At 38.7% G+C, this 27,664-nt stretch overlaps 1 protein-coding gene across 1 annotated transcript; it reads right to left on the bottom strand.

Annotated features, from left to right (window-relative positions):
- Positions 1-15,177: 15,177 nt before the first annotated feature.
- On the bottom strand, positions 15,178-17,232 carry LOC145072870 (polyphenol oxidase I, chloroplastic-like). Its single transcript, XM_079019355.1, has one exon. It carries the CDS (start codon positions 17,206-17,208, stop codon positions 15,370-15,372), a length of 1,839 nt encoding a protein of 612 aa, XP_078875481.1. The 5' UTR covers positions 17,209-17,232; the 3' UTR covers positions 15,178-15,369.
- Positions 17,233-27,664: the final 10,432 nt, after the last annotated feature.

Below are 27,664 nucleotides of genomic sequence, written 5' to 3'. Positions count from 1 at the left end.
TTAGCTACACGTAAAGTTTACCACTTTAGGTAAGGAATAGGCTTTGGAAGAGTGGATCTACAGTTTGGAGTCCATCCATGACTCAAAAGCCTCTGAATATATGAAGGAATGAATAGACTCGACGAGTCTTTCGAGTGGAAGCGGCGAGAAGTATGAAGATGAAGATGAACTCGGCGAGTTGGATGAACAACTCGGCGTGTCTGTTGAATATTGCCTTGGACTCGGCGAGTTTGTTCTTGGACTCGGCGAGTCAAGTCGCGAAACCCCAAACCCTTCGAGTTAAGACTCGAATCAGTGAGTTGAGTGGGGACCCAGCGAGTTGGACAGGTCAGGACTCGGAAATCGGTAGACTCGGCGAGTCGAGTCGCGAATGAAAGGATTCTGAGCGTATGAACTCAACGAGTCAGTAGGCAGACTCGGTGAGTATGGTCGACCTAGAAGGTTGACTTTGACCAGAGTGGACTTAGTTGACTTTCGGAGGACAGTTAGACTAAGTGTTATATTTGGTATTAGTAGATCGGGGAGTTTTGGAGCAGCAGTTCGAGAGTGTCTGATAGCAGTCAGAAGGGTATCAACAAAAACCTCCAACAGTGCAGGTGAGTTTCCTTGCAGTAGGAACGGGTCTAAGGCCACAATGCTGGACCGTTTAGTTAGCAGTAGTTCCGGACTTCGGTCCGATGCAGTAATTCAGTATGCTTGGTGTCTTTGTGATTCAAGCATGTTTATGTGTTATATGTTCCGGACATCAGTCCGATGTAGTATGGAGTATATGTGTTTATACTAGTTGATATGTGTTTATGCTATGCTATGGTCAGTCAGTTCCGGACCTCGGTCCGATGCAGGGGACAAGGTCCCAGTTAGTCCGGGCTTCGGCCCGATGCAGTTTCCGAACTTCAGTCCGATGTAGGGGGCAGGGCCCCAATTAGTCCGGGCTTCGGCCCGATGTAGTTTCCGGACTTCGGTCCGATGCAGGGGGCAGGGCCCCAGTTAGTCCGGGCTTCGGCCCGATGCAGTTTCCGGACTTTGGTCCATGCAGTGGGCAAGGCCCAGTATGTACTTTATATGTTATTGTACGATATGTTATTGTTTGGGGGAGCTCATTAAGCTTCGTGCTTACGGTTTCAGTTTTTGGTTTCAGGTACTCAGTTTTCAAAAGAGGAGCTCGGAGAGGTTGCAGTGCACACACCATAGTCAGTTAGCCTGGGAATGTTTTACTCTGATAAGAAGTTATGTTTGGAATTAATATTATGAAATTATGTTATGACTTGTGATACGGTTCTTATAAATGTGGTTTTAGTAATGTTTTAAAAGAAAATTTTTAGTCGTGAAATTGGGTCGTTAAAAGTTGGTATCAGAGCCTTGGTTTGAGGGATTCGGACATACTTGAGAGTGTGTCTGGACTCAAACTAAGGAAACAGTAAAAGGTTTTCAAAAGAAAAACATTTTCGAAAAGAATTTTTGAGGAAAGAAAAGAGTTTTAGAAAAAGCGATAAGAAATTTTTAGAAAGAAAAGAACTTTGAAAAGAGAAAAAGGGTGTGGTGCATGCAATCAGCCGAGCTCAAGTAAGTACTCCCAAATTACCCATAGAAGTTTATGTTATCAGTTTCAGTTCCAGTAAAACAAGGTGCTAGTATAGGACTAAGGATCTAGGAGGATGCCTTATGTGCCTGCTTATTGTGTTTTAGCTTAAAAAGGAATTGCATGCAAGTATTGAGGAGACAGAGGTAGGATAGCCTATGTAGGTTATGCCTGATAGTATGAGATTAGCATTGTATGCTAGTACAGTCTCTCGTAATGAGCATAGTTTTGCATGAGTATGTTCCCTTTATCCGAATGCTGCTTGCTTTGTGCTCTGTGGGACTCTGAGTGATGGCAGTTAGCCATAAGGTGAATACGTCACATCACATGTGATCAGGGTTGAATAATCTTAGAGTGCTGGATTTGGCCCTACTACGCAGCTCTCGTATGAGTCTAACTGTTGTAGGGACAAGTCTTCCACTCGAAGGATTATCTGAGCCTCATTGCATGTGATGGTGTTCAGGTGTTGGCTAATTGGCATTACAAGGAGGCCTTGAGTTTTGGGGCTTGTAGCCATGAGTAGTGATTCATTTGAGTTAGAAGCCGGATCTGGAGTTGCTACTTCAGATCTAAGTATATTTTGGTCTTGGAAAGCATAAAGTTTCAGCCCTTGAGTTGGTTATGGAGCCTCTTTGCCTTAAACCCTAGTTTATGGTGTATTTTGCCTAGATCTCCTTCTCTACACGTAAAGTTTGCAACTTTACGTGAGGAATAGGCTTGGGAAGGGTAGATCTACAGTTTGGAGTCCATGCATGACTCAAAAGTCCTCTGCATGTATAGAGATCTGAATGGACTCGGCGATTCCTTTGGGTGGACTCGGCGAGCAGCATGAAGATGAGGAGGAACTCGACGAGTAGGATGAACAGCTCGTCGAGTCAGATGAAGTTGGGCAGGAACTCGGCGAGTTGGATGAACAACTCGGTGAGTCTGTTGAAGGTTGTCTTGGACACGGCGAGTCTGTTCATGGACTCGGTGAGTCTGTTCTTGGACTCGGTGAGTCTGTTCTTGGACTCGGCAAGTCAGGTCGCGAAACCCCAAACCCTTCGAGTTTTGACTCGAATCAGTGAGTCGATTGGAGACTCGGTGAGTTGGACAGGTCAGGACTCGGAAATCGGTAGGCTCGGCGAGTCATGGAATGACTCGGCGAGCCGAGTCACGAATAGAAGGACTCTGAACATATGAACTCGGCGACTCAATAGGATGACTCGGCGAGTAGCGTTGACCTGGAGGGTTGACTTTGACCAGGACTTTGACTTTGACTAGAGTTGACTTGGTTGTCTTTCGGGGGTCGGTTAGACTCAATGTTGCATTGATATTGGTAGCTCGGGGAGCGAATGGAGTAGGAGTTCAGAGTGTTGCCGTGCAGCAGCTAGTGGGTTCATCAGCCAAATCAGCCAGTGCAGGTGAGTTTCCCTTTGTGTGAATGGGTCTACGGCCACAATGTCGGCCCATGTAGTTATGAGTAGAAGACCCAGGGGTTAGCCCTAGGCACAGTATGCTAGTATGATATTTGCGACGAGGTCCAAGGATAGAGGGTGGGTGCCCAAGGAATGGTTTATGTGATAGTTTATACTTGTTGTCTGTGTGATACTTGTATGTGCCTGGTAGGGAGGTGAGTGTGGGCGAGGTCCCGTATCTCCCCAATAGCAAGTGTGGATGGTGTTCCAAATCTCAGTAGCAGCAAATTAGGAGCGAGGCCCAAGTTAGGGAATGAGTGAGGGTGGGCTGGGCCCGTACCTCACCATCAGCAGGAGTATGGACAGGGTTCCATGACTCATCAGTAGCAGGACAAGGGCGGGGCCCAAAGATAGGCGAGGCCTTAGGACAAGATCCGTTAGTATGTGTTTAGCTTATGTGATGTGATGTGATATGTTTATGTGCTATTATGTGTTAGTGGGCGAGGCCCTATGACAGGCGAGGCCTAAGTGAAACAGATCTGTAACCGAGCAGGGCTCGTAGCCAGGCGGGGCCTGGAGCGGCAGGGCCGTTGTAGCGGGCAAGGCCCAGGATAGCGGGGCGTGGCCCATTATGTGCAGTATGTGCACTATGTGGTTATGCATGGTATGTGGTAGGGTGGGGAACTCACTAAGCTTCGTGCTTACGGTTTTCAGTTTTGGTTTCAGGTACTTCCGGTAGCGGAGGGAAGAGCTCGGGGTGATCGCATGGCACACACCATAGATTAGACAGCCTGGGAATGTTTACTCTGATAACGAACATGTATTTTGGAAACTAATACTTTGTTTATGTTTTGAATGATGAATTTGCTTAAATTAATGTTTTATTAAAAGAAATTTTTAGCCTTGAATTTTGGGACGTTATAGATGTTATGGTTAAGTCGGCGATTTGTCTGTAGATCGTCACCTCAGTTATGAGATCAGGGAAGCGGTGGACCGTTTGGGTTCGTGTATGTAAGGGCTACCGTTAGTCTGGGGGCCATCATTTTTACTCTTGGATCTGACGATGTCAGGATTCGACGGATGTACTCGGTCGGTTGGATCGGGAGGTTGTTAGTCCCACAGTGGCAGGATAACTAGTGAAAACTAGTTCCAGAGAAAGATTTTGTTCAGAAGTCGTGGGAGCGACTAAGTGAGGAGTCTTTGGACTCCACAGTTGAGTTGGAACTCGGTGTTGCAAATAACCGACAGGTGATTGGAGACCAGGAAGGTCTTGAGATATTTCGGGAAGCAGCCATATGGCAGTTCAGTGTTTCAGGCAGTTCAGTGTTTCAGTCAGTTCAGTGTTTCAGGCAATTCAGTGTTTCAGTCAGTTGAGTGTTTCAGGCAGTTCAGTGTTTCAGTCAGTTCAGTGTTTCAGGCAGTTCAGTGTTTCAGATAGTTGCAGTGTGATGGTCAGTATTAGTATGTGTGTTGGAATGCAAGTGCTGACGGTATAGTTGTTTGATTTGGAAATGGCAAGTCCCTCTCATCTGGATCAGTTGAGCGTTCTGCCAAGTATAAGTGATCTGTAAGGATAGTTAGGCAGGTAGCTTTTCTTTCAGGATGAAGGGCTCGAGTTAGTGGGAGTTGAGTAGTCAGATGGGAGATAAACAGGCTGGTTCCAGCAACATTGTTTCAGTATGAGCGGCAGAGTGGATAGAATAGTTATAGATAATCTAAGTATCTTCAGAAGTCGCTGGAAGTGACTAGGAGATTGCAATGGGGTGTAGTGACCGGTGGGAGTTCGGTAACCCAGATATCAGCAGATTAGTTGGACCAGGGTGGTCTTAGTTCATCCGGTAAGCGGATAAGGGGCAACAAAAATTTCAGTCAGAGGCAGTAACGACAAGGAAGTACGGTAAGAGGCAGCAAGTTGATAGAGGGTGCTACGCCTCTCACGACAGGGTTGGATAATCTCAGAAGGGAGGGTTTGACTTTGTTGCGCAACTCTCGTATAAGTCTCAACAGTTGCAGGGATGGATCTTTCACTCGAAGGATTATCTGATCCATTCGCTGGGACGGGTGCTTAGCCCCAAGTTATGGAAATAAGAAGCATTCAGTATGTACCAGCAGTAGTGACCAGCACTGAGAGTGGCTGGAGAGATGGACAAAAAGGGTTAAAGTCACCAGGCAGGGTGTTTGAGGCGAATTGCAGGTCAGTTGACCATAGAGAACTTCGAGGGCGAAGTTTAGTTTAAGTGGGGGAGAGTTGTAACACCCGAAATCAGAAAGGTCAAGAAAGGAAAGGAAAAACCATAAGTTAAAAAGGGTCGACTCGTCGAGTCTAGGGAGGAACTCGGCGAGTCGGAGCGGGATCCGGGTGTAAAGTAAGTGACCGACTCGGCGAGTCGGCAAGTGGACTCGGCGAGTCTGGTCTGGGTTGAGAAACCCTAATTCCGGCACTTGGTACCCTATTTAAGCATCTTATTCTCTTCCCTAGGGATCCGTACTACTGAAGGCAGAGGATCCGTACTCGAGTCAAGAGGGGCCAAGACAAGACCAGGGAACTTGTAGAGTGTGTGAGGAATCCCTCAACAGCGATGTGTATATTGATCGGGAAGTGTTATATTTTCAGCTTGGTGGCATTGCGCGAGTTACCAGTTAGCAGTTCAGGTACCGGGGAGGGGTCTGGCTTGGACTCTGGAGCCAGGCAGCTTGATGATTGGATGAGGGATTTCATTTCGACAGAGATCATGCGCAACATCATTGATCAGACTCCAGTGATTTTCGGCTCGGTTAGAGAGGCCATTGTGGAGCTTATGGACAGTCATCTTGAGGCCTTTAGGGCCGGGATAGTTTCAGGACAGATTGGGGTTCGTCTAGAGCTCGGTGCTTATGGAGATCAGGGATCCATCAGGGAGGGAGATCCCATTTCTAGTTTTTGCCATCAGGGGACAGGAGTGAGTGGGGCACCCTGTCTCCAAGGGAGACCTCTGCATGATTGGATAGTTGAGGAGGTCTCGCGAGACATTTGAGAGGATCTGCCCGACATGGTCAGGAGGATCACTGATTGGTTGACCGCGACGCTCCAGGATCAGACAGCTGTTGTTCAGACGGCAGATGGGGTCGACAAGGTAACATAGGAGCGAGAGGCGGGCAGGGAGTCGGAAAGGAAGAGGAAAACAGATGAGACTCAGGTAGCCACATGTTCGAGCAAGAGGCCTAAGGGATCAGATTTGAGAACGAGGGACTATCAGAGTTACAGTCGATGTGGGAAGTGTGGTAGGACGCACAAGGGTGCGTGTAGACGTAGAAGTGGTGGCGATGCTGGATGTTTCAAGTGCGGTCGGATTGGCCATTTTAGCAGAGATTGTACTGTTACCGTCGCCCAGGAACTTGACCCGATATGTTTCCGTTGCAGTCGGAGGGGCCACAAAAAGGCCCACTGTCCGAGTTTGTATACAACAGAGCAGGTGATAGCTCCTGCTCCTGTGATTTCGAGTACCACCAGCGGTTGCCGAGGTCGGGCAAGGGCACCCGCGGCTCAGAGCAGAGTATTCCGAATGATTTCAACAAGGATTCAAGCAGCACTGGATGTTGGGGGTACGTATCTTTTACCTTCCTGTCAATTATTATTCATGATATTATTGTTATGTTGTTGCATTAATATCAATAAGCATATGTGTTAGGGTATTATATTACCTGCCTATGGTTAAGTTATATGCCATTTGCATACCATGGGATTAGAACGGTGAATTGGAGGTCGTTCCCTCTAGATCAGCTTACTTCAGATGCGGTGACTGTAGCATGTATGTGTAAGATTTAGTAGTTCCTCACTACTTGCGGAAGGTGTTAGTCGGGTAATGATCAATTATATTCTCAGTGGTGACAATCCAGAGCTTTTAGTGGAGTAACAAGCGGTCGGTAAGGAAGTGGGTTAGAGATGTTCACCCTAAACGCAAGTTATCGGGATGCAGTCACTAAGTAGATACAGTGAAGGATTGAAGAGTGGTCGGTTAGTTAAGCAAGAATGGTTCGGATCTGGTAAGGGTTAGTTGGAGCGCTAACAGAGGTAAATGTGGGCGGGCAGCGGATTGCCCCTTTTCATGGAAGGAAGGTTGGGGGAATTCTTTCGACCAGTGAGCAGTGAGGAGTTAGCCGGATCCAAGTGGGGGAGAACCCTCCGAGTATACAAGGATAAGAGCGCATAGACCTAGAATGAGTACGAGGCCTTTGAGAAGAAAAGATAGTAGCACAGCGATGGATGTATTGAGGAGCATAGGATTGGGAGTTTGAGGAACTTCCCAACAGTTAGTTCATGAAATCGAGATGGTTAGTAGCTGGTTGGGAATCCAGGATTGGAGGATCGCCTGTAGGACTCTAGTGAGTCGGAATGAGGATCTTGAGAACAGTTAGCAAGAGATGCTTCCGTGTTAGTAGCCAGTGGCAGAGACAGCATGCAGGGTTGTCTAGATTCAGGAATTGGGAGTTCGGAAACTTCCCAACAACAGCTTCATGTATCCGGATTAGTAAAGGCTTGGTTTGGGAACCAAGCCGATGAATTCCTCGATGAAACGCTAAGTATATCAAGGATATAGGATGTCGAGGTTGATGCAGTATTCGATGACTGAGGGCTGGTTTTGAGAAATAAAAATAAGGAATCGCTAGCAGAACTAGGGATATTCAGGATGTCCTCGGGATAGTAGTAGTAGTGTTGTAAGTCTGTGGGGGTAGCCATAACATTCACTAGCACTTAGATAGTAGTAGTAGTGTTGTAAGTCTGCGGGGGTAGCCGTAGCATTCACTAGCAGTCAGATAGTAATAGTAGTGTTGTAAGTCTGTGGGGGTAGCCGTAGCATTCACTAGCAGTCAGATAGTAGTAGTAGTGTTATAGGTCTGCGGGGGTAGTCGTAGCATTCACTAGGAGTCAGATAGTAGTAGTTTTGTAAGTCTGCGGGGGTAGCCGTAGCATTCACTAGCAGTCAGATAGCAGTAGAGTGTTGTCAGTCTGCGGGGGGGGGGGGGGTAGCCGTAGCATTAACTAACAGTCAGATAGTAGTAGAGTGTTGTAAGTCTACGGGGGTAGCCGTAGCATTCACTAGCAGCCAGATAGTATTAGAGAGTTGTAAGGCTGCGGGGGTAGCCGTAGCATTCACTAGCAGTCAGATAGTAGTAGAGTGTTGTAAGTCTATGGGGGTAGCCATAACATTCACTAGCAGCCAGATAGTATTAGAGAGTTGTAAGTTCGCGGGTGTAGCCGTGACCTTTATTAGGTTGGTAGGCAGCATGAGTGCGTTGTTGGACGCGGGGAAAGTAGTAGTACCCACCAGGTGTTGTTATGGTTAAGTCAGCGATTTGTCAGTAGATCGTCACCTCAGTTATGAGATCAGGGAAGCGGTGGACCGTTTGGGTTCGTGTATGTTAAGGGCTACCGTTAGTCTGGGGGCCATCATTTTTAGTCTTGGATCTGACGATGTCAGGATTCGACGGATGGACTCGATCGGTTGGATCGGGAGGTTGTTAGAGCCATAATGGCAGGATAACTAGTGAAAACTAGTTCCAGAGAAAGATTTCGTTCAGAAGTCGTGGGAGCGACTAAGTAAGGAGTCCTTGGACTCCACAGTTGAGTTTGAACTCGGTGTTGCAGATAACCGACAGGTGATTGGAGACCAGGAAGGTCTTGAGATATTTTGGGAAGCAGCCATATGGCAGTTCAGTGTTTCAGTCGGTTCAGTGTTTCAGGCAATTCAGTGTTTCAGTCAGTTCAGTGTTTCAGTCAGTTCAGTGTTTTAGGCAGTTCAGTGTTTCAGTCAGTTCAGTGTTACAGTCAGTTTAGTGTTTCAGTCAGTTCAGTGTTTCAGGCAGTTCAATGTTTCGGATAGTTGCAGTGTGATGGTCAGTATTAGTATGTGTGTTGGAATGCAAGTGTTGACGGTATAGTTGTTTGATTTGGAAATGGCAAGTCCCCCTCAGCAGGATCAGTTGAGCGTTCTGCCAAGTATAAGTGATCTGTAAGGATAGTTAGGCAGGTAGCTTTTCTTTCAGGATGAAGGGCTCGAGTTAGTGGGAGTTGAGTAGTCAGATGGGAGATAAACAGGCTGGTTCCAGCAACATTGTTTGAGTATGAGCGGCAGAGTGGATAGAACAGTTATAGATAATCTAAGTATCTTCAGAAGTCGCTAGTAGTGACTAGGAGATTGCGATGGGGTGTAGTGACCGGTGGGAGTTCGGTAACCCATATATCAGCAGATTAGTTGGACCAGGGTGGTCTCAGTGCATCCGGTAGGCGGATAAGGGGCAACATAAATTTCAGTCAGAGGCAGTAACGACAAGGAAGTACGGTAAGAGGCAGCAAGTTGATAGAGGGTGCTACGCCTCTCACGGCAGGGTTGGATAATCTCAGAAGGGAGGGTTTGACCTTGTTGCACAGCTCTCGTATAAGTCTTAACCGTTGCAGGGATGAATTTTTCACTCGAAGGATTATCTGATCCATTCGCTGGGACGGGTGCTCAGCCCCAAGTTATGGAAATAAGAAGCATTCAGTATGTACCAGCAGTAGTGACCAGCACTGAGAGTGGCTGGAGTGATGGACAAAAAGGGTTAAAGTCACCAGGCAGGGTGTTTGAGGCGGATTGCAGGTCAGTTGACCATAGAGAACTTCGAGGACGAAGTTTAGTTTAAGTGGGGAGAGTTGTAACACCCGAAATCAGAAAGGTCAAGAAAGGAAAGGAAAAACCAAAAGTTAAAAAGGGTCGACTCGTCGAGTCTAGGGAGGAACTCGGCGAGTCGAAGCGGGATCCGGGTGTAAAGTAAGTGACCGACTCGGTGAGTCGGCAAGTGGACTCAGCGAGTCTGGTCTGGGTTGAGAAACCCTAATTCCGACACTTGGTACCCTATTTAAGCATCTTATTCTCTTCCCTAGGGCTCATTTGCAGCCCTTATAGTCCAGAACCCGAAACCCTAAGCCTCCATTGTTTCTCATTCAAGCTTTCTTGCCATTTTGGGTGATTTGAAGGACGAAGGAAGAAGGGAACCATTGGGGATACAAGGATTTGCAGTAGATCCAGAGTTTGTGGGATTTTCCAGAGCATTTGAAGGTATTAAGCCGCTACCTTCACTCTTTTGCATTTAGATCAACCTTTATCATGAGATTTTGGGCTTTTAGGGCAAGTTTAAGAACCATTTCGAGTTAGAAGCTCAGATCTGAAGTTTCTACTTCAGATCTAAGTGTATCTTAGCCTAGAGAATCATAAAGCATCAGTCTATGGGTTGATTGTTAAGCCCTTTTGTCTTAAGCCCTAGTTTATAGTATTTTGAGCCTAGATCTCCTTAGCTACACGTAAAGTTTGCCACTTTACGTAAGGAATAGGCTTTGGAAGAGTGAATCTACAGTTTGGAGTCCATGCATGACTCAAAAGCCTCTGAATATATGAAGGACTGAATAGACTCAACGAGTCCTTCGAGTGGACTCGACGAGTAGTATGAAGATGAAGATGAACTCGATGAGTTGGAAACAAGTGTTTTTCTAACACTATAAATAATGGTTTCGCTAATAAAAAACAATTATGTATTTAATTTTTGGTTAGGATCCCATTAAGTACCGCGTGCATCCACCCAAGGGTCTTCACTCCCATTTTCGCTATCCGACTATTCACACGACCAACAGTGAGTTCATACCCCTATACTATTATGGTTTTAGTGTTTTTAAGGGGAGATTACAAGACAAACACAAATGACTTTGTGAATTTAAACAAAAGGATTCCAAACACTTAAAACTGATGCAATGGATATAATCATAAGGTTTTCACATTTCTTAAAATATTTATATATTTTATCCCTTTAGTATTATGTTGAGCATAAGGGATGTTTTCAACTTACTAACAAATTGCATAGTTTTTTAGACCAATTCATGAACCAATTACATAATACTCATGCAAACTATAATAGGTATAGTTTAAGGTTTCAATATACAGTAATACAAATTCAAGGCTTATACATTGCTAAACATATAAACTATGACAGACTTAGTTTATAACATACTCGTGTAACAAAGATACTTTATCACATAATTATTTAAGTATAATTATTACTCTATAAAGTATTCACACGGATTTAAATACAATAGATCAATACATAACTACATGTAAACTAGATTATACAAAATTGTGAGACTCTATTTCAAAATTGTACCCCTTATTGTACTGAACTAAATCCTATCATAGTATAATTAGAGTCTCCTGGAGGGAGAGCGTGAGATTTATGAATAGATCTATTCGGGACTGACAATCCAATGCTTGAACTGCTAGTTACAGTTAGGCAGGCATTCCTAGGGTGACAAATGTCATTTATCTGACACTTGAAAAATGTCGTAAAGGTCACTAGGTCATATCAAGCATGGTTATATGACTCATAATAGTATAAACTAACATTTTATTTACAGAAGTTCATTCTTCATTAGTTTTATTTTAATAAATAGAACTACTATACATTATACTAGAGGATTCTAGGGGATAAATACATGGTTTTATTTAAATTAATGAAACTACTATACATATTGGTGGTAACCAGGGTTTTCCAAAAGAACATTCTATACATACTGGTGGTAGCCAGAGTTTTCGTACTTATAGATCAATATAACAAACTCATATATTAGAAAATATTGGATTTTCTTGGAAGCATATAAGCATTTTTATCGATTCATTAACAGGTTTTCATTTCAAAAACATGCTTATGAACTCACCAGCTTTTATGTTAATACTCTCTTTTCAAAACCGCTTGTATTCTCAGCAAATCAGTAGATAGGTACCTTGGCAGAATTTTGAGAAGACGGAGCATTAGAGCCTCGTCTTTATTTTGCTACTTTTGATGTATATGAATATGAATAAAAAATATGTAAATATTTTTTTTATATATCCAATGTAATGCTACTTTGATTACTATGATGCAATTGTTGTGATACTACATATGACGTCATCCACCCCCGAACGTTTCCACCGTTCCGTTTTGGGGGTTCGACAGTATTGTTTCAAGGTACACTTCCAAAAATATGATATGGCATAGTACCGGGAGAACATAAGATGTTGTGATGCGTCATCCCGTTGATGGAGAGTATTGGAAAAAATTTGATATAGATTACCCTGACTTTTTGAGTGAACCCCGCAACGTACGCCTAAGGCTGGCAGCTAATGGCTTTAATCCATTTGGTAACATGTGTAATTCACATAGTACGTGGCCTGTCGTACTCACCACATACAATCTGCCACCATGGCTTTGTATGAAAGAGTCATCATTCATGTTAGCCTTGTTGATTTCCGACCCTAAAGCACCTGGAAAGGACATAGATGTTTTCCTTTGGCCATTAGTGGAAGAACTTATGTTTTTATGGCACTCAAGCGTACGTGTTAAAGATGCATCGATAAGAGGTGTTTTATAGTCCTGCAGTTGAGCAACAATGCGTACGTGGTTAATTTGTATTTTCATATAAGTGTTTATATCGTCAAGGATATTTAGTAATATAATTTTTTATGATGTTTATCATTTCTTGAAAATACAGAATGCTTTACTCCAGGAGATCAATCAACAAACCCAAGCTTCTTCTACATCAAGCGATCTAACACCAAGTGATATAAGAAAATGTTTGAAAGAATATTGGGTGTTCGACATGGACATATTAGAGGCATTGGGTGTAAACCTCATACCGTTGCGTCTATGTACGACCAGGAACAACCGATGACACAAGAACCACCACAATCACAAGTAATTGTTAGTTTAAGTTGAAAGTATAATGTTATAATGGTAAAACAAAAAAAGTAGGATGCTATAATGATATGTTGATATTTTGTAGTTTGAAATTTTTTGGAAAGTAGAATGCTATAATGATATGTTGGTTATGGTTTGATATGTTGATATTTTGTAGTTTGGTAATTTTTGGAAAGTAGAATGCTATAATGATATGTTGGTTATATGTTGATATTTTGTAGTTTGGTAATTTTTGAAAAGTAGAGTACTATAATGATATGTTGGTTGTGGTTTGATATGTTGATATTTTGTAGTTTGATAATTTTTGAAAAGTAGAATGCTATAATGATACGTTAGTTATGGTTTGATATGTTGATATTTTGTAATTTGGTAATTTTTGGAAAGTAGAGTGCTATAATGATATGTTGGTTATGGTTAGATGTGTTGATATTTTTTATTTTGGTAATTTTTGGGAAGTATAATACTATTATGATATGTTGGTAATATATTTTGTTTGTTTTTGTAGTTGGAAATGTTGCAAACGATACTAAAGGACCCGACATGTTCTGCGACATTGGAATAGTGGTTTCGTTCATTGCCACCACCAAATAATAATGAAGGAAATTATGAGAGTGGTTACGACGAGTATGATTTTATGAAATGTTTTGTTTGGAAGAATACTTTAGGTTGTATGGATTAATATTTTATAAATGTTATATTGTTTTTGATTGTGTATGGGTTAATATTTCTATAAAATTGCACCAGATCTTATAGATGATATAATGTTTTTTTTTTATAGTTTTAATATTAAATATATTAGAGAAATCTCTAGAAAACTCCTAAAATTTTACCATAATTTACAAAAAAATTCCAAACTAAAATTTGTTTACGAAAAAACATGAATTATCGGTAAAAATGGGGATTTGACCCATTTTTTCCCGTTTACCGGTTGTATTACTTACATGTTTCACTAAAGTCCCTTTATTTTACCCTAATTTGCGAATAAGTCACAAAATAAAATTTATCGATAATTTGGCCTTTTTCTTCATGTAATATACATTTTATCGGTTTTATTGTTGACTTAGACACCTAGTCATTAAATTAGTTGATAAGATGAATACGATGGGTTATATAATGCCACATTTGCTGTAATATTTGATACCCATCTCATCGGCTTATTTATGACTATGTATCTACGTCAACAATAAAACCAATAAAATATGTGTTTTCTAGAAAAAAAAAGGCAGAAAATGAGTTGATGTCTGATGAGATGGATATATTGGGTTACATGAGATTAGATAGACAATTTGATATGTCTTATAAACGTAAAAAATAACGCAGTTGTTGTTAGTTTATTTAATTATAGTAGTCTTTGTTGGATGCATTTTATGTTCCAAAAAGATATACAATATATAATGATATCAAGTTTTATGCTAAACATATCATTATATAACTTAATATATTCATCTCATCATCACATTTAATGATTAGGCCTCCGGGTCAGCAATGAAACCGGTAAAATGTATGTTATATAGAGAAAATAATAAATCATCAGTAAATTTTATTTTGGGACTTATTCGCAAATTATGGTAAAATAATAGGGCTTTAGTGAAACAGGTAAGTAATAAACCGGTAAACCGGAAAAATGGGTCAAATGGCCATTTTTACCGGTAATTAATGCTTTTTCGTAAACAAATTTTAGGTTGTTACTTTTTTGAAAATTAAGGTAAAATTTTAAGACTTTTCTGGAGATTTCCCTAAATAAAAAAAAACCAAAACAGTTTTTGTTGTGACGTCTTTAGCAGCGCCAGAACAGTACTAGCGGCGACATAGTTTTAGCGGCATCGGAGAAATATTAGCGGCGACGGATTTCTATTAGCGGCGACCAACTGGCTATTAGCGACGAAGCATTAGTGGCGACCTTTTTGCAGCAACATGTCGCCGTTAATGCCTTTAGCGGCGACGGCCCCTATCTTTTGCGGCGACAGGCGTCGCCGCTAATGCCCGACTTTCTCGTAGTGTATGTGTGTGTTAGTTAGTACTTTTGGCAGATTTCATCCATAAGCTATAATTAGTAAGAGAGGGTGATTCTTTAGTACTGCAAATGGTGTAATAAAAAAATGAACTGTAGGAACTTTGGGAAATTATAAATTTGTAATTACACATTTGTCAAAAAAGGTGGTAGGTAGGATTTGCCTAAACATATGTTGGTGCGTGGTGGCTTGTAAAATAATCGTTAAAGAGTATTTCGAAAAAAGAAATAGGGATATCGAGATCCACGTTTATGGTTTGGTTTTAGAATATTTTCATATCAAATATTTTAATCTGAAAGTATGCAGCAGATCGTTTTCTCTGACCTAATATGTTTGAAATGGCAATTTATTATTTTTATATAATAAGTAGAGCATATTTTCATGAATAGAAGACATATTGTAGCGAGAAACTGGCCAATAAATGGAGCTTTACTGAAACAAGAAGAAAGCGTTACTAAAATAGTACTCGATAATGTTTATTGATATCCAAACATAGGAGTTACAATCAAGCATGACAACAAACTTGACAAAATGGTCATTATTAGATTACGAGAACCACAAACATCCTCGTATGACCAAACACAGAAAACTGTTTTACCCATGCATACAAACGCAAATGAAAACGATGTTACATCAATGAACTTCAGACAATGGGAACCAACTTAATCTTAATCTCACCGACAGTCACATCATCACACCCTATCTTGGGCACCAAAGTCACCAAAATAGAGTCATCATCTTCAGCTTCAATGTCCTCCAACAGCTCCGTAAGCCCAAACGCCGCCCCACTCGTCATTGACATCTTGGTGCCATGTTTATGGCCATGGGGCAATTGTGAGAAACTACCAGCAAACTCACTCTCAGCTGCGGTAGTCTCCACTCCATCGTCAACGTCATTGACAAACACGTCAAACTTGACAAACTCCTCGCCATCGAACTTGATTTTATTCAAGAACAACATCTCATTCGCTTCCTGCTTGTTCTTCTTGTTCCTCTTCTTAGTAGGCCTTTTCACAAGAACCTTCACTGTCTCATTTAACTTCAACGGGAATGTAACGTCTTCCACCTTCTTCACGATTCCGACCAGTTTAGCTGCAACATTGGCCCCCTTGGTATGTGGAACCGATCGACTATGGAGCCACGGGATTTCGGACCTTTCATAGTCGTATCCCATTGCAGTCATGTTTACACTGTCTCGGTTATAGACACGTACAAGCTCTTCGTTCTCATCATAAAACACGTATGAAGCATCTAGCCAGTCGGTGGACGTCGGTTCAGTGTGTCCCTTGATTCCCAAATCTTTCCAGATTTTCCACATCCGGTCGACGTTGGCATGGTGGACGTAAAAGAGTGGATCATACCCTGCGGAGTAGAAGTTCCCCATGTCCTCGCTGTTGGCCATCCTAGGATCACCCACCCATCTATGCGCCGCAGTGTGAACCCCAGCCTCTATGGACCCAGCAACGTTAAACTCTTTGTTAAGAGGGTCATCCCCAGCAACAAATTCTCCACCGAAGAACGTTGTTGTATCAGGAGCGTTGGTGATCATTTGCTTGTACATCAAAGACAGATTAGCGCTTATCTGGTCTATACAAGTGGCGCCACTGTCTGATCCATTATATCCCACTTCAAAGATAGCTGGTGGGAGGTGTGTGGCATTCCTGTAAGGGTCAAAGATAGGGTTCCTTTTGCCGTCGGTTTCGAACATGGCAGGAAGCACCATTCCGGTAGGGTTATCCCAGTTCCAGTATGGTAAAGCGAAAGTTGGATCATTAATCAACTTCCCCAAAATTCTCTCGTAGAAGTAGAGGTACCATCGATGGAAAGGAAAGAAGAGCCATGTGTTGTGAATCTGGAGTTGTATGTCCGGGAAACCACTCTGTTCTTGATTGTAACCACCGTTGCAATAAGCGCAGTGGATCTTAGCTTGTTGCTTCCAACTGTGTGGATGCTCGTCGGGGAGATTCTTCATGGCTTGAATCGCTGCTTTGTACTTTACGATGTACTCGTCAGTAGCTCTCTGTGCAGCTGGTCGAACACGAAGGACTGGGTTGGTAGGCAAGACGTAATCTTTTGGTTTATCTGTTGAGAGTACTGGAGGGCAACAAGCTAAACCCCTTACAGCGTCATTGGCGTTCTGGAGGTTTGACGACGCAGTAACACAATCTGAAATATTGTCCGGAGCAGCGATGGGAGTGCCAAAGGCTGACGGGATGGATGTCAAGTTGGCAGCGCCGTAGAGACCTCCAAGGCCCAGGAGCAGGTTTCTCCGGTCAACATTCTGCATTTCAAGTGGTGTTTTGGGTAGTATGAGCTTCGGGGTTTCAGAGTTTTTGACTGTTTTCTCATTGTTGTTAGCGGCGGAGTTGCATGAGACTTTGAAGCGATGGGATTGCTTCACGTGGGAGGAAGTTTTGGAAAATAAAGGCTTTTTTGTGGGGGTGGAGGTGGGAAGAGTGGACAAGCTAAGGGAAGCCATCATCTATAGGTGGTGTGGTTTAAATTCTCTAATGACCTCCTATTATATAGGGAAATGTCCGTGAAATATGGATCTAGGCGTTGGAAGCTGGTTTGCAAAATATTTATTATAAACAACCCAATACTTGATGAGAACATCGTTTTACATACAGAAAAGTTATTATATATATATATATATATATATATATATATATATATATATATATATATATATATATATATATATATATATATATATATATATATATACAAGTGTTTGAGTATTATAATTGGTTGATTAAATAAAATAAAACTACATGGATGAATAAAATTCAAAAAGTAGTTATTAATTAATGGGTGGCTGATTAAAGGGAAATCTTCCTATTATATGTTAGGCTATTAATCATTAGACGTAAGATCCATTTTTATATGGGTTAATTAAAAAAAAAAAGTTAAATAAGAATGTTTAAATATTTAAGAATTTTGGATTAATAAGAAAATAAGAAAAATAATAAATTATTAAAACTAGTTTTTTTATCTTTTAAGTTTAAATAAATAAACAAAATAAATTAGTGAGCTTTAATTCGAAAATTTTGAAATAAGAAAGTAAGTCTATTAATGAAATTGATATTCATTTATTATTACATTTATTGTAATTATTACATTAAAGTATTTTGTGAAATTAATTAAAATAGAAAAACTCATAAAATGATATGTGTAAAAGAAATTAATTCAAAATAACCACAAAATGACAAATGACAAATTGAATGAGATTATGACATGTGACAAAAAAACATTCATTTATTAGAGAAGATCTTAACTCGCTTAACCGATTTAAATTATGATTGTCCCAAATATGAATGTGCCCATATCTTTTAACCCTATTGGCTATCACCATGCTTGTTTCTCATTAATAAATGTTCTTGCTCACTACAAAACTAATAGTCATTACATCAACGCCTACCTTTAGCGGCGACAAATCAATTTTGCATTATTTGTCGTCGCTAACGGTTTGTGTTGTCACTAAAGTCGTCACCACTAATGTTATTCGAGGTCGATCTGTGTCAAAAGCTGAGGTAAAAGCATAACCACTGATTTAGTCTCTAATCCAACGACAGAAAATCCACATCATATGTAACCTTTAGCAGCGATACGTTTACCACCGACAATGTCACTGCTAGTAGTCGAAAAAAGTACTATCGCCACAATTGGGTTCTGTCGCCGCTAATAAGTTACACATATAATACACCCTTCCTACGTTCTTCCCAATTTTGTTGCATATTTCTTCGTCTATCAAATTATACCGGCAAAACCAAAGATTTTCTTCGTCCAAAGCCACCATTAGAGTCCACGACACCGGTGACCAAAGCTCATTACCAGCGACCAAACTTATCACCGACGACGTCACATCGACGACGTTCCACCTCCATTTCCGGCGACATCTATGAGACTTCCTATTTTTTTCTCTTTTTCTTTTCGTTTATGAATGTAGTTTGTGTATTTGTATGAAATTTAGAAACTACAATACTAGAATGAAAAAATGAAAAAAAAAAGTAGGATGCTATAATGAAAAATGTATTTGTATGTTTATGCAATATGTATATTTGTATGGTTAAGTGTATTTGTATGTATAAGTATATATGTATTGATTGGAACATCACTTAACTTTTAAAAGCTTATTTGGAAAGTACAATGCTATAATGGAAAAAATGAGGATGCTAAAATGGTAAGTGTGTTTGTATGTATATACAATATTTATATTTGTATGTATTGATTGGAGCAGCACTTAACTTTTAAGAGCTTAGTTGGAAAGTACATTGCTATAATGGAAAATATGAAAAAAAAATGTAGGATGCTATAATGGAAAGTGTATTTGTATGAATATGTATGTAAATATACGTATGTATTGATTGGAAAATCACTTAACTTTTAAGGGCTTATTTGGAAAGTACAATGTTATAATGGAAAAAATGAAAAAGTAAGATACTATAATGAAAGAAATATTCTACTATAAATAAAAAATATATATACAAAAGTACACTGTTGAAATAGAAAAAAATATAATATTTAAAGTACAATGTTATTATAAAAACTTATAACAAAAATAAAAGCCATAAATAACAAAAATATTGTAAAGTACAATTCTACAACATGATAAATATGATATTATAAATTAAAAAAATTATACAATAGTACAATGCTCAAATAGAAAAAAAATAATATTTAAAGTACAATGCTATTATAAAAAACTCAAAACAAAATCAAACGCCATAAAAATAAAAATATACAAAAGTAAGATGTTATAAATGAGAAAAATTTCTTCCAAATTTTATTTGTTTGCGTGTCTTCTTTGCAATTATCATAAGCTTAGAAATACCCACCCAAAATTCATTTAAAAATTAATTTCGGATTGTCCCCATTTTGGACTGCTTTTCGAATACCTTATTCCATTTAGGATGTGAGCAAGTATTACATGATTGTTTGTTTAAGAAAGATTTGGTTACCATTTTCTTTTAGCTCCTCGAGTGTGTGTGTGTATATATATATATATATATATATATATATATATATATATATATATAAACACACATACACACAATTGGGAGCTAAAAGGAAATGTTGTTGGATTTTTCTTAAATAGACAATCATATAATAGGCGTTTACATATAAGATAAGGTATTCAAAAAATGGGTTTAGAAGCCTACCCTTGTGAATACTCTATTTGTTTCTAATTATTTGTTCCCCTTATGGGGATACATTTTGAATCATCTACTTTATGAATACTCTATTTGATTTTTGTTTCCCGTAGAGTAACCCCTATATACTAAACTATGGTTTAGTTGCATCATGTCTATTGATAAAAGTTGGACTTTCAATCCGCATTGTCAATCTCCTGTGTTCTAGCTAGGACTCGTGTCTTTTATCGAGAGATCCATGCCACACCTGGATAGAAATAGTGAAACCAGATTTCCGTGTGAGAAATGTGATAACCGTTACTTCATGGATTTGAAAACTATGAAACATCATGTACGTATACATGGTTTCAATCGGTCATACGGAATTTGGACATATCATGGTGAACCTTTAATTCCTCCGATTGTAGATCCTGCAACGCCAGGTAACGAGATGGTTGATCATATCAACGATGTTATGTGGGGGTCAATGGAAAACGATACCAACCTCAAAGTAGGGAACTTGAGCACATCGGGTAACGATGTCGATGATGATTTTGTATAGTTGTTAGAGGAAGTAGAAACCAAGTTATATCCTGGCTATAAGTTTTCTTCCCTTGATTTTTTTAGCAAAGCTAATGCATATCAAGGTCAACAACAAATGGACTAATAGCTCATTTGATCAAATCCTTGAGTTTTTGCATTCAACATTTCCACAAGGCAACAAGGTTCCATGCGTTTACATTATCTAGACAAAAATAAACCAAATAAGATAGGTTTGGGGTATGAAGTGTGTTTAGAAATGAGTTTGAATTAAGCGATTAAAGAAAGCAAGTAAGAACATGTCGATCTAAATAAGATCTATTTAGCTCAATATATGTCTCAAATAATACAAAGACTTTCGAGTCAAGAGAATATCTGATCAAGTGTCTTACTCTAACCTCTAAGTACTTACCATATTTATAAGGTACTCTTAGACCAAAAAAATACAAGGACTAGACGTTACATGCGAAACTATAATATGACATGTAAATAGATAAGATAATGAAAGTACTTAAACTTGTGTTGTTTATAGATGCAAACACAAAGACACTACTTTCGACTCTAATAACAACAACTTTCGACTCTGCATTCTCCCCTTTTATGAGAATAGTCGAAAATTCAAGCTAGTGTCTTTAATGTATGTAGCAACTATTTTATGATCTCCATACACCAAAGAATAGTTTTTTGAACCTCCGCCTTATCTTCATTATCATTATTCTTGTAATTATTGATGCGGATTAAAGTATTTGAAAAATGAGAGTTCGTGTATCTCTCATTATCGTTTGTTTGAAAAAGAAACTTTGTCATCTTTCCCTTTTTATTCTTCCCTTGAAGAACAACACCAAATGGTTGGTGGATTATTTCACAATCTTCGAATTCATTGATATATAGTTTCCCCTACAACAAGGACATTGGCACCTTTGATGTTTTATTAACTACCATGACAAGATCAATATTTGTTACTGCCAAGTAATTGTAGTAACAATCAATAAAGGCTTTGATGTGAGCATATCCAATAACAAATGCATTTCGATTCTCCTCAACCACTTGTGAAGTATCCACATTGCGTAAAATCTTCAACACTGTGATGAGATTATTGAGATTCATCAATAGAAAATCTATGATAGTGAACTCCAAAGCTACATTGTTTGATCTCAAAACAAAATAACAAATATTTTGCATCAGCTCCTCAAACAAAACATGAGGTACTATTGAGATAACTCTTATAATCTTCACCAATGACCAAACCTCCTCTTTGCTTTTTCCTAAGACTACATGAAAGCGAATCTTCCACCATTTGAATTCATTTTTGTCCACGAAACTTTCAGCGAGTTTGAATTGACTGAATGTGAACATCAGATGATTTATTGGAAAATCAAGCTAATTGAAGTTTGTATTTTCTATGTCATAGATTTTCTTTGGTTTCTTCATAAAATCTTCCACTTAATCAAGTACATCAATTTCGATAGTTTCATAATACTAGACTTTATTTGGGACACCGTTGTTCAAGCCAGGTGGATCATTCACCCTGATTAAGAATGTTGTTTACTTGTCTTTGCATCTCCAATTCGATCTATTGCAAACTTTTCTTTTCTTCTAATGAAGGTTCAACTTCAATGTTTTTCCCTTTTATTTAGGATCGACTGTTGGTGTTGTCTTAATGATTACAGAACTCGAACAACCCTCACTAATGGAAATTACATTCTTCTATAATTTTGACACATCAATATTAACTTGAGGAGCATTCATTGTTGATGCTGTTGTTGATTTTGCATTATTGCTTTCATGGGAATCGATGTAGGTATCTGATTAGACATAACCCTTCCAACAACTGCACCTTTATCTTTACCAGTTCCATTGGAAGAACCAACCCCCATTTTCTCCCCCTGGCAAGACGTGTTGGATTAGGCGTCTAAACCCATAACTATAATTAGTATGCACTTAATTTGATAGTAGCATGGTCCTTTTGGGTTGCATTCACCATAGCAACTTGACAGGATGACTTTTGGAGAGAGGTTATTTAATGATTTATTAATATATTATAAGAATAATATATTGATTAGAAATCATATTAGTTAATTAGTATCTAATCAGAAATTAATTTGGTATTAATTTTGGGATTAAAGGAACTGATTAAAAGTACATGGACTGGTTTTGCAAATCGTTGATTGTTGCAAACTGGGCAGCTGGACTCCCTTGTAATGGGGTGGACGAATTTCTATTGGGAGCCCCTATAGAAATCGTCCAAGACCTTCCAGAAGGTATATTCATGGGTTGCTTGGAGCCTAAGCAAGGAATTAAGGTTTCCCTGGAAACCCTACCACCCAATACTTTATAAAGTCCCTAGACCTTCTAAAATCGTCCACTGCTTCCCAAGGAAAAACCCTAGCCGATTTTCTACCCCTCTCTCACTCATCTTATACTTTTGGTGTTTGTGATTCCATTAGAGGTGTAACACGTGAGGCACTAAAGCTTTCAAGAGTCAAGATCATCCGTGGAATACTTGTTATTATGAGATAGCAATGAAGGTAATATTTTAACCCTAGTTTTCATATTCATTTCGAAAATTGTATGCTAGTATTAGGGTTATTTCTTTGGAACTTCTATTTGCATGTATAACTAGAGAAAAACTTAGATCCAAAGTAATTAGGGTTGCATGAACACATAAGAATGTTGTTCTGCTTAAATCTCATCAATGGTGTCAAAGCCAGGTTGTTTTTTTGTTATATGTGATGCAATAGTGATTTGTCCAAACCAGAAACAAAGCAGATTCGCAATCTGCTTGTTGAACTCGACGAGTTCTATGAGGAACTTGATGAGTTGGATGAACTCGATGAGTCCATGCCCTAACTCGACGAGTTGACTCGTTTGTTAGCAGATTTTTAGAATTTTGATCTATTTTGGATTAGGATAATTACCATAAATCGTGTTTATCACCATAAATTGAATTTGCCGAGTGGTAATCTGATTACCTTATCAAAATAGATGCATTTATTTAAATTTTAAGATAATGAAAAATTATATGATTAATTAATTATTTAAAACTTGATCTAGTAATTTAGAAAAGTTTCAAATTTCACCCTTTAAGTTTTTGAATTTAAATTTTAATTAAAAGTTTAATTTTGAAATATTAAATTCTAAAACCCTAGTATTTTAAAAGTTTAAAATATAACCCTTATACTATTATTATATTAAAAGAGTAGTATATATATATATATATATATATATATATATATATATATATATATATATATATATATATATATATGTCACACCCCGAACCAGACGGCGGAAACGTCCGAGGGCTCGCGTGACTTAAATTGAATATCATCACAATTAATATACATGAATCATAACATAAACATCACCATGAATCAATATATTACAATTGGAATTGTTCACGTCAAGCACATTGTTTTAACGTTACAAATCCATATATAAACTGTTTGATAGTTTTCATTAACAAAACACACTAACATACTTGGTACTTATTCCTCGGCCTACCTGTTACCTGAGAATACAAGTTATTTTGAAAAACTGTCAACATATGGAATGTTGGTGAGTTCATAAGCAATGTTGTGATAAAATGATTTGTGTAGTTTGTAAAACCCAGAAAATCCGATATTTTCTAAAAAGACCATTGTTTATAAAAAGGTGTGAAGATCCGTAAATATATGCATGATGATTTCAACACATGTATAATTGAAAAAAAAAACTTTGTATTAACCGTATGAGTGCACAATGTTGAACATCCCCGGAAAACCCGATGTTTTCCAAAAAAAAACACAAAATACAGTTGTTTCTCAAATTGTGATACTGCCACAATGAATGATTTTTGATTACTCTTCCTTGATTACTCGGGTGGTGTTGGATTAATTAAGGGTTGTGAGTCGTTATAATCATGCATTGATAATGGCTAGTTATAACTACAGACTACGGACGATCCTTTGAGGCATCGTCCGTTATCACTCACCTAATCCAAACAACCTTGATTACTATTGATTAACAACCTGAATCTGTTTACCTTGATTACTCATAAGCCTAGCAAACGAGGAGAAGAGGAGTACAAAGTCCTGCTACTTCCGTGAGTTATTTTAGGCTATCGGGGATGCGAAAGACACGTTGGCCCATCTCGCATTTGATTACCTTGAACTTATGACAATACTAAAGGATCACTAGGGCCCAATAGCACTTAAAAAGCCATTTAAGGTCCCTTTACATGGAATTGGGTCATAGAAGGCCCAATAACAAATAATCATTATCCCTTGGGCCCAAAGATCATGTTAATGGACTTGCAAGGTCCAACAAGCATGATTTGAAACTTTCAAGCCCAAGTGTCAAATGTTTACTTGTCTTAGGTATCACATATCTACTAGAGAGTTCGATTTAACAATTGTTATTTTGTATCGACTCGAGACCGATCGATTTGTTTATAACGATATTTTGGAGTTATACGTGTATTTGTCTTTCGATTTTTGTAAGCCGTAGATTGGTATTTTTGACTTAATGCTCTATAAATAAAATAATTGGTTTAAAATATGTGGTTTGACCTTTTCAGCCCCTTTTCATTTTATAAAAATAACAATTTTAGTCCTTTATATAAGAGAAAAGTCATTTTAAGCCCTTAAAACATTTTCTTGACACTTTTGCATCATAGATTTGTTGAAATGATATTTTTAACTAAAAAATTATTATGTTAACAGACTCAGTCCCTTCGTGAGGGGATCTACTGGGTTCTCATATGATGATACCCTCTTTGCCATGAGGATTCCTTCTTCTATGCGATGTCTGAGAAAGTGATATTTTCTGTCGATGTGTCTGGATCTCCCGTGATCCCTTGGTTCCCTGGCTAAGGCAACAACACTTTCACTATCACAGAAAGTTTCCATAGGCTCTTTTATAGCTGGTACAACTCCAAGGTCTCTAATGAAGTTCTTTAGCCATATAGCCTCCTTCTCTGCCTCACTCGCTGCTATATACTCTGATTCACAAGTAGAATCAGCTACTGTCTCCTGCTTGGAACTCTTCCAAGTGATAGCTCCTCCGTTTAGGGTAAAGATCCAGCCTGACTGAGAGTGGAAATTATCCCTATCAGTCTGGAAGCCAACATCACTATACCCTACAACTCTCAAGTCGTGACTCCCACCGAGGGTAAGGACCCAGTCCTTAGTCCTCCATAGGTACTTGAGGATATTCTTTACCGCAATCCAGTGTGCCTTGCCAGGGTTCCCCTGATACCTGCTAACCATGCTCAAAGCAAAGGCTACATCAGGTCTAGTACAAGTCATAGCATACATGATCGATCCTACATCCGAAGCATAAGGTATTCGACCCATTTCTGCTATCTCAGTCTCATTACTCGGGCTTTGAGTCTTACTCAATCTGATGTTACAATGAATAGGTTGTTGGATTAATGTCTAAGTCCATAACTATAACTGGTAAGACTTGACCCGACCCGGCATGGTCCATTTGGGTTGCATGGCATCATGCACTTGGATAGACTATAATGAGAGAAATAAGACACTTATGGTTATTAATATATTATAAGTTCTAGTATATTAATAATAAGAATAATAAGATTATTTAATTAGTATTGATCAAGAATTAATCTAGGATTAATTAAGTGATCAAAAGAAGACTAATTAAATATATGGGTTGATTGTGTAAATCATCCATACTTGTATAGTGGGCTAATGCTCCATGGATAATCAAGTTGGGCTAAAAACCATAGGATGTTCCATGGATGCTCCATGTTGTATTTGAACCCATGGATCCATAGAATTGGAAAGTCATGACAATTAGGGTTTACCTTAATTGTAACACTATATAAAGATCTTATTCTTGACAAAATCGGCCACTAGTATGAGACTAGTATGATTCTAGAGAAGGGCTAGCCGATTTCATGAAGTGTAGACTTTTCTCAAGTTATTCCAAGTGTATTTGGTGTTGTGTGAACCATTTGAGGTGTCACACTTGGGGCACTAGACACTCAAGCTTCATGAAGACTTTCTACATCAAAGAGGTATGTATTCTATCTTGGTATATTAACTAGTTTGTATGCTAGATTAGGATAATACCTTGGATGTTCATATTTGCATGTATAATAGAGAAAACATAGATCCAAGGTATTTAGGGTTGCATGTACACTTAGGAGTGTTAGAATGCTCATAACCCAACAGTGGTATCAGAGCCTAGGCCTGTTTTCTTGTTATACTTGCAAAACTGCTTAAAAAATCGAAGTTGTTGCTGTCTGATCATCAGACTCGGCGAGTCCATCAGGAGACTCGGCGAGTCCATGCCTAAAAAGTGATCAAATCGATCCAACTCGCCGAGTTGGTTCATGCACTCGACGAGTTGGACCCCCAGACAGCATAAATTCGTCTTTTTTGGCTGGAATTGGACTAGGAACATTACCCTAAGATGTTTTTGAACTTATAAACTTGTTTTTGATGTGGTAATGTTCATGCTAATCCAATTTCAAAGATAATTGTCAATAGATTCATGTTTTGTATTAGTTTAAGGTTTAGACTAATTATATGGAAAAGTTTGATTTGAATTATCTTGTTCTTATGAGTTGCTTAGATTAATAGAAAAGTTGAGTGAAATAGTTGTTTTCAATCCAAATTAATCTAAGAGTTGATTCTAAAATGTGTTTTTGTAACTTTTCCTCAAGTTATATGAAAAGTCACATTTAAGTTTCATAAAACTCATAATAGTTGGCAAAGGTTACAAAATGAAGAGTCTAGTTCTAATTAAATGGTTTTATGACTCCGTAACTTGTCCTCAAGTTATGGAGGACCAAGAGTCTCTTCATTAAATAATAAATAAATAAAAAAGTGTAACCTTAATTAATTCCATAAGTTATAAAATAAAGGAAAAAGTTAATTCTTTTATTAGTTTAAAGTCTTCCATAACTTGTCCTCAAGTTATGGAACTTGAAGAGTTTTTGGATTAAAACTACTTTAAACACATAAGTTATGGAATTAATTAGTTTTGAATAGTTTCAAAACTTGCCCTCAAGTTTTGGAATTTGTAAAGTTTTCTCTTATGAATACTTTAATTCCAAGTTAGCCCTTAGAAGTTCAAAAGTTAAAATTCAACCATTATACTTTATAATATTATAAGTTAATATATATATATATATATATATATATATATATATATATATATATATATATATATATATATATATATATATATATGTATGTATAAGAGTAGAGTCAGTCTTACCGCTAGTACGCCTCATTCACGAAGCCGGTCTATAAG

Source organism: Lactuca serriola, chromosome 9, assembly GCF_051521515.1.
Source record: "Lactuca serriola cultivar US96UC23 chromosome 9, Lser_US96UC23_V15, whole genome shotgun sequence".
Taxonomy (NCBI): domain Eukaryota; kingdom Viridiplantae; phylum Streptophyta; class Magnoliopsida; order Asterales; family Asteraceae; genus Lactuca; species Lactuca serriola.
This window is presented reverse-complemented; position numbering and strand designations above follow the sequence as displayed.